Source organism: Calliphora vicina, chromosome 1 (assembly GCF_958450345.1).
Source record: "Calliphora vicina chromosome 1, idCalVici1.1, whole genome shotgun sequence".
Lineage (NCBI taxonomy): Eukaryota > Metazoa > Arthropoda > Insecta > Diptera > Calliphoridae > Calliphora > Calliphora vicina.
Genome location: NC_088780.1, coordinates 9,263,351 through 9,272,268, shown reverse-complemented (window position 1 = coordinate 9,272,268; position 8,918 = coordinate 9,263,351). Strand labels below are relative to the sequence as shown.

Here is an 8,918-nt window from a genome sequence, read left to right as displayed (position 1 = left end):
TTGCAAATTCGCAGAAATACAGACACAATTTATGATGTACACGAATTTACTTGAAAAACACAACACACTTTAAGGGCACTCAGTTGATATTTATTCGAAAAGCGTCTCTGATAAACCTGACTCACGACTGCAACCTCTGCCACTATTTATAACATCTGCACTCTAGATTGTTCTTTAACTGTCAAAATTCGAATATTCTAGATCTTACTAATACATACGCCATCTGTGGTGTACTTTCTACAATGTTCTTTAACTGAATATTCGAATACAGCGTTGCCAACTTACGATTAAATCAACTGAAAGCTTTTATTTAATAATGCCCACAGATATGTTACAGTTTGCTATTACAGCACTGTTATTTGAAAGCATTATGCTACTTTTAAATCAGCCCTTAAAATCGTTATATTTGAATTCAAGTACAATTTCGTAACAATATATTTTTATACCCTCCACCACCACAAGTATGAATGAGGGTATATATAAGTTTGTCATTCCGTGTGTAGCATTGAGAAATATTCATCTGAGACCCAACAAAGTATATATTTTCTTGATCCTTATGAAATTCTAAGTCGATTGAGCCATGTCCGTCTGTCTGTCCCTCTGTGTGTCTGTGTAAAACACGCTTACGTCCAAAATACGCAAACAAAATTGGTAGACTTGCAAAAAATATGTTTATTGTTGTCCTAAGCAGTTTGGTATTGAAAATCAGCAAAATCGGTTCAGTAGAACCAGAGCTATGAACCAAAATGTGAGACAACCTAAAAAAATTGACAATTTTCACATATTTTTGGTTATTTGTGTAAACATATTGCAGATAATACCATAAAATTTTACACACGTTATTTTTATAATAAAAGGACTAACTCTAGTGAAAATTATAAGAATCAGTTCATGATTTCTCATAGCCCCCATACAAGTTTCTTCCCGAAATATGGTTCTATGGTCTATAAATGCCTTCAGAATTGCAGTATCCATACAAAATTCAGCAACAATAAGTTTCGTGCTAAAAGAAATCACAACACTAAATTTTTTGTGGATCGGCCATTATTTGACCATAGCCCTCTGTAAAGTTCACTTCCAAAAATCACTTAAATTAGCACAAATATCTTATAAATATCGCTATTAAGTTGAAATTCGTCATAAATAATCCCCATAAATCGCTATATATAATTCTATGATGATCGGCCTATAATTGGTTATAGCTCTCATATATATCAACCTAAAAAATATGTATGCAGGTGGAGGGTATTTAAGATTCGGCAAAGCCGAATATACCGTTCTAACTTGTTTTTTAAAGTAATGGCCCTTGTTAGCTATGACCTTTCCCATCTTCTCTGCTTTTGATGCCGAATCAAGCCAATTTTCGATACTCGGTTCTGCAGAAATGAGCGATTTTTTTATAGTGAATTTAGCGATTTTTATTTCAATTTTTGTGAGTTTAGTGTTTCTGTAGAATTTTCTTTTTAGAGATTTTTATTTGTTTATAAAATAAGCAAAATTTGATTAAAAATTTTAATTTCAATAATTGAGTTTATTATTTTTAATTTTTGGAAGCTATATTTAAATACACTAATACCTCGGTTTGCGTCGCTAATTGGGCCTGAAGAAACACGACTCAAACCGAAACGACGCAAAATGAAGCACGATTTTCCATACATTTGTATTGATTTTCATTTAATTGGTTCCTAGGTTCATAAAAAAATTGATTTTTCAGTAAAAATATTTTCATGTTAACGACGCAAATCGAAGTACTAACGACGCAACTTCGAAGCCATGCGACGCTAAGTGAAACAAAAACGATGTAATTTGAAGCAATAACGACGCAACTTCAAAGCCATGAACTGCAGCAAAATCGGCGCAACTTTGAAATCACTGAAATTATAAAAAGACGCAACTTCGAAACCGACGAAGGACGAAGCGACGCAAACCGGGGAATTAGTGTATTTAAATCAGACCGAAACTACTGTACCGCTAAGCTATCGTTACCGAAATAAGTCAAAATATTGCTACCGAAATAATGTAAATTATCGTTACCGTAACTTATTAACCTTGAAAATAAATTAGCATTCTGTCATTCTTTCTACAAAAATACTTTGGGTTATATTTATAACTGATATATTTTATTAATTTTAAAACTTGATTACTAGTGTTTTTTTATTTATACATTTTTATCTTTATCCCCTGGTTAAGGATATAATGCCAACAAAATAGAAATATACTGACCCATTTTTCAAAATAACCAAACATTACGCTGCAGTTTACGTTTTCAATGTATAGCTTCATATTTAAATATATGTATTTAATGTGCTCTATCAGTTGCCGTTAAAGTATAATAAGTGTGTGAATAGCTTTTATTTATTTACATTTGCATTTGTAAACAAACCGAAGGGAGAGAGAGAGATAGAAAGAGAGATATAGAGAATGGTTGTTGTTTAGTGTACGCAAAATGCAGTGTTGCTGTATAATAGTAGCGTTATTAGCCAAACAAGTATTTGTTTATATAAAAAAAGTAATTTCTAAAAGAAAATCATTGTTAAATAAAATTTGGAAGAAAAATACAAGAAAGTAAGTTAATAAAACTTATTTTTATATAAATTGTTAATAGAAATTTGTTAATTTCTTCTAAAAACAATAAATAATCTGGCTCCAAACTGTCATAGTGTTAAAAAATCTTTATTGTTTAATTATTTTAAAATACAGCACCTTCAAGGATTATAACCAATCATTATATAAATTGATATGAAAAATGACAAATTAAGAAAGGATATTAAAAAATAAAAAGAAAGCAATTCACTAAAGAAACTGCAAATATATAAAGCTTATGAGTGGGTGTTATTTTTGTTTTTGGGTGATTGTACGTTAGTATTATTTGAAAAAAAAAAAAAACAAACAATTCATTAACACTTACATTCAAATTCTATACTGTATGGACTGTCAATTTCCATTTGAGAGATAAATCTCTTACGAATTTCCACATACAATATGTCCATTTTTCAAAAGAGTATTAACGCGAAAATCCCTCTCAAAAATACCAAAAAAAAAAATACAAAGAAATATGTATTTAAAAAACAAAGACTCCCTGCTCTTCCTACCGATTGATTGTACAATTATAAAGCGTTTTCTCAATGACGTTGAGATGATAATGTGTTAATTACCTTAAATAGACTAAATGATATTGGTGGTAAACGGCCCAATTATTTTAAATGTTTGTGGCTTGTTTGGCTGTTTGAATATTACAGAAGAACCAGATATATAAGAATATAAAAGAAACAGCAAATGAAAATCACTTTATTTGTCTTTAAGTAATAATAATGAAAATTAAACAAAAAAAAAGAAAAACAACGACGACACAAATGTCACCAAAAATAACCTCTTTGTTTTTCAATGTAAATGTCAGTGAGATAAAAAAATAAATATTTTCAATACGAAATAAACCCCAAAGAAATGAAGAAAATAAATCGTGAAAAAACATTTATTTAAACAAAACTAGACAGCATGTCGAATTTTAGGCGCCCTCCTCTTTCATACATAAAAAGGGAGGGAATAGAGTAGATTTTTATTGGCTTTAAGCCAGTGGTCGGCATAAAGAGAACTTGGAATATGGATTAAAATAACATGTTATTCACTTTCATACTCTAATGTACTCTGACCAGATATTTGTTGCTTATTTTATCATTTGTTTTTAATTTTGTTGACCTTCATGTTGGCGGCTATGAGTGCCGATCACTGCTTTAAGTCCAATGGATTAGTACATTTTCTTCAAAACTACTACAAACAGCACAATAAATTATTGTTATAATTTAGATATTTTATTTAATTTTTAATTTATTTTATTGGGAAATTAGATATTATGTCAATTTCGGATACTCTGTTCCGATCGAAACAAATAGTAGTCGGGCAAGCTCATGATGGAATATTACGAAAAACGCCGAATATTCTAGGCCTTTTTCGGCTTCAAACGAATCAGTTGCATTCGGTACATGTTCCTGTTCAGATTTTAGCTCCTTTTGCTTCCACCAAATACAGAGAATTACCTTGGCGCCATGGATATTTTGCTTTGGTGTCGATTCGGCTGGTTGGCCGGGCTTCACATACGATCTCCTATGCTTCGGGTTATCGTAATGGATCTATTTTTCATCGCAAGTAATGATTAGGTGCAAAAATGATTTTGTTTCAAGCTAAATTCCAGACATATAAAATCGGTTTTCAAGGTCTCTCAGCTTCAATTCGAATGGTACTCAATTTCATTGCTTTTGGATGAATCCTGCTTCAAACGAATCAGTTGCATTCGGTACATGTTCCTTGTGATGGTCTGGATAGATTTCAGCAGCTCATAATAGATAGGACACTTTTACCCCAACCAAATACAGAGCATTACCTTAGCGCCAGGGATATTTGGATTTGGTGTCGATTCGGCTGGTTGGCCGGGCTTCACATACGATCTCCTACGCTTCGGGTTATCGTAATGGATATATTTTTCATCGCAAGTAATGATTCGGTGCCAAAATTATTTTCTTTTATAGATTTCAAGCAGTATTTCAGACAGACCAAATCGTTTTTCAAGGTCTCTCACACAGAGAAAACAGATTCGGGATAGCAACCGAATTTGTTGCCAATCGAATGATTCGGTTGCACACATAGAATTTGTCAGTTCTACCAACAGAAAGTCAGTTGATAAAGAAGAATTTCAGTTGAAGCAACCAAACTTTAGTTATCCCTTCCAAAACATTGCAGCCATAACTGTAAAATTCAGTCACTAAGATAGAACCATTCGATTGACAACATATTCGGTTGCTAGCACGAAACTGTTTTCTCCCTGCTTTTGGATGAATCCTGCTGCTTTCACTTTGTTCTGAAATTGCTAATTGAGTAGCTCCCAACGATTTTGCAGGCTCTTGTTGAGTTTTACAACAATCTTCAGGGAGCAATGCCACCAATTCTTGATCTTCAAACTTTTTTTTGGCAGACCTGGGCGATCTTTCTCTTCCGTGTCAAAATCATCACTTCTGACCGGCACAAACCATCTCTTGATGGAACACATTCACCTTAAGCTGTGGTGAGCAATCGGGGTGCTTCAGAGTTACTTTTTTCAAATTAAAAAAGTAAAGCAAAATTCCAAATTGTAAATTCATTTTCAAATATCAGATTTAACTGAACTTTTCCCAATCTCCACTCATCGAAATTTAAAAAAAAAACGTAAAACAAAACACTGTATTACCCAACTTACCCACAGTAGCTCACCCCTAAAGAAAGTAAAATCGCATACAAATTATAGCCAATTCTTTTTTATTTTACAATTACGCAAGTAGATTTTTCTTTACGAAAAATATCCACAAAAAAGACTCAAAGAAAGAAAGAAAATAGCTTTAAAAATCCTCTTTTAATTTACAAAAGAATTACCAAGGAGTAAAAGAGAAAAATAAATTAATAAGTTTATTATGATGATGACAATAAAGGAAGGCGTGTGGTTTGAATTCACTATAAAAAGATGGAAAAAGGACACACAGAGAACAGCATTACATACCTTCTGTTCTAGATCATCATCATTGAATTTGCTTGCTTACCTTGTAATAAATACCATTCGTCCAAAAAATCCAAACCCATTTCTATCAACTATTATTTGTTCTTGTCTTTAGATATCGTTCTATTTAGCTTCTTTTAGATTTTTAACAAAATTTTTTTGTTTGTTACTTAAAACTTAAGGGAAAAATATCACAAATTTCATACTGTTTTTAACATTTAAAGATTCTATGAACAATTTTTTTTTCTTCAATGATATTTTTAAATATTTGTACTTTTTTTCTTGAAATTTTCTATTTCTTTAACTGCAGTTGACATGTTATTCATGTGTATGAATGAATGAATGAAATAAAGTGTTGAATTGTATTGAATAGATTAAATCGATTTATTTTTCATCTTAATTGACATGATACCACTTGATTTGTTCAGTTTTTTTTTCTCCCAAGAAGATGGTGATAAGATAGAAAACAAGAGTAGATGAAAAAAAAAAATGTTTTAGTTTGAGAAAAGAATAGATACTCAAAGAGATGCGTAAAAGTTGTCAATTTAATTGTTGAAAAAAAAAATAAAAAACAGATGTCTTTAAAAGTAGCAGGGATAAAGGAAGTAGCAAACTTATGAATTTGTTAGCAAAAAAACTTATTTTCTAAATTCCTGCCTGATATACCTTGTTTTTATTGTTATAAAATCAGATTTATCAATTTAAATCTTCAGGGTTTTTTAACCGTTTGATTTTATATAAGAATTGATCATAGAGTTTTCCTAAAAATTATTGATCATTCAAGAATTGTTCACTGAGATCGCAGATCATATATGAAGAGAGTGAGTCAGTGAGTTGCTACATAGAGTTTTAGTATAAAAACGTGGGTTTTAGTATAAAAACGTGGGTTTTAGTATAAAAATGTGAGTTTTAGTATAAAACGTGGGTTTTAGTAAAATAACGTGGGTTTTAGTATAAAAGCGTTGGTTTTAATATAAAAACGTTGGTTTTAATATAAAAACGTGGGGTTTAGTATAAAAACGTGGGTTTTAGTATAAAAACGTGGGTTTTAGTATAAAAACGTGGGTTTTAGTATAAAAACGTGGGTTTTAGTATAAAAACGTGGATTTTAGTATAAAAACGTGAGTTTTAGTATAAAAACGTGAGTTTTAGTATAAAAGCTTGAGTTTTAGTATAAAAACGTGAGTTTTAGTATAAAAACGTGAGTTTTAGTATAAAAACGTGAGTTTTAGTATAAAAACTTGAGTTCCAGTATAGAAAGCCGTTTGCATTGGGTGCTTGACTTAAAAATATGGGATTTACAATAGGTGGCGTATCTTTTTAACTCTGTTTTTTGTTTTTAATATCCGATATGTCATTTTGAACGTTAATTTATTCTCACTTATTTATTGAACATTATAGTGTAAACAACAAAGATTTGGATGCATTACTCCATGAAGATAGTTGTCAAACTCAACAAGATCTTGGAAGTCTTGCGTCAGCCGCTTTATAGTACAAACCTTGCCCCGTCCGACTACTATATGTTTCGATCGATGTACAATGCTCTCTTTGGCATACAGATTCCTTCAGAACAGAGTATAAAAAGTTGGATTGATTCGCCTCAAAGATGAGCAGTGGGAAAGGCAAAATGGCCAATACTTTGAATACATTTATATTGTACAAATCGCACTTGATCAACAAGAGGGTATTAACTCAAAATTTTGAAAATTTCACTTTTTTCAAGAAATCAACTAACAACATCAATATCTATCTACTGTAAACATTTCAACGTATTCCGATTACTCTTTCATCTCGAAAACAACATTTGAGACCATTTTCATGATAATGTAGTGACTACTTTTATACAACAAAAAGGTATTATTTTGAGTTAATACAAAAGTTGAAATAGAAATGCATCGTATATTTTCATAAAAAAGGTATTATTTTGAGTTGAGCCTTTATTCCAGTTAAAAATAATCAAATTGTTTTATTTATATTTGGTTGTATTTTGAGTTGATACTGTTTTGTTGATAAAATTTGTTTTACTTTATGATTTTAATTCGAAATGTGACTCTTTTTATAATAAAATTGTTCACATTTTTTCAGAAAAAAGGTATTAACTCAAAAAACAGATTTTTTTTGCAATAATTGGAAAAATTTAAAAGAAAAACAATGTAATTATATTTTTAAATGGAATTTATATACTATTATGTATTCAGATTTTCAAATTCTCTTAAAATGTAACAACAAACAGTTTTTAACCTCTACTGAAAATTTTAAAATTTTGAGTTAATACCCTCTTGTTGATCAAGTGCGAAATGTTTCAAAATAAAACCTATAATTCATAGACCCAATAATATAAGTTTTTACAATAGTAATAATATTTTCCAAAGCGTCCAGAAAAATTACGGACTTTAATTTTTCACAGATCTGTTGAAGAATCTTTTGATAATTTAATTTTAAAAAAAATTAAAATTTATCCATTCATTGCTGAGATATGAGAGAAAATTAATGATTCCTTATTATTTTAATAAAAACTTCATTATCAAATGTATCTTTGAGAAGCTCCTGGATCTGTCGAGATTCGATTCTTTTTAAAAATCGAAAGTTTAACAAAACAAATGGTTTTCATTTGATTTTAATTAAAAACTTACATTTCATTAAAGTTGGCAACACTATTCATTGGCATATTTCTTCTGGTTGACATTTTAAAATAAACAAACTTTAGAATTGCCATATTTAATACCAATTATTACCAGTATTTACTTGTAGTGAAGCAGTTTTTATTGTTTTAATTGTATTTATGAGACCTTGACCTTTTCAAACTTACAAAACTTTTATTTGTTTTGTAATAAATTTTTTTTTTAAATATTTTCCGCCTTTTTAAACATGGCCTAGTTGGCAACCTATTCTCTCTCCTACAAATGTTGCCAACACACTTTAAAAAAGCCGTTAAAAACAATGGAATTGAATTGTAAATTAAATTATTATTTTGTAAATAATTTATTTGCATTTTAATAAGCAAAAATAAGACACCAATTGTAATTGCTTAAATATAACATTTCTTAAGAGATCCTACTTAAAATAATAAATGATTTAATTAACTAACTAAAGTATACATTCTGTTTATACTTTCACATACATATACTATTTATATAACTGCATTTTGAACTATTACTCTTAATTAACCTCATTTTCGGTGGCATTGGGCTTGGGACTAAAGTGACCCCATGTAGAAATTTCATCAAATAAACGACCACCCGGACACTCGGTATCACGTACTTGTCTATGGCCCATTAATTTGTATTCCGGATGAATATAGCCCTTGGCCACACCAAATGTTATAATATCTTTGGCAGCTTTTAACATTTGAGGGGGTGGTAATTCGGCTGAAAAGGAAATAGACATAAATAATACA

At 30.2% G+C, this 8,918-nt stretch overlaps 2 protein-coding genes across 4 annotated transcripts in view; one reads left to right on the top strand and one right to left on the bottom strand.

Annotated features, from left to right (window-relative positions):
* Positions 1 to 8,918, top strand: part of LOC135949370 (trichoplein keratin filament-binding protein) — a 78,696-nt gene that overhangs the window by 27,721 nt on the left and 42,057 nt on the right. The window lies entirely within an intron of this gene.
* PGRP-LB (Peptidoglycan recognition protein LB) overlaps positions 8,468 to 8,918 on the bottom strand; it is a 29,594-nt gene continuing 29,143 nt past the window's right edge. For all 3 annotated transcript variants that reach the window (XM_065498914.1, XM_065498912.1, XM_065498913.1), the window contains exon 3: positions 8,468 to 8,889. In XM_065498914.1, coding sequence (XP_065354986.1) covers positions 8,681 to 8,889 — 209 coding nt within the window. In that variant the 3' untranslated portion in view covers positions 8,468 to 8,680. The remainder of the gene's footprint in view (positions 8,890 to 8,918) is intronic.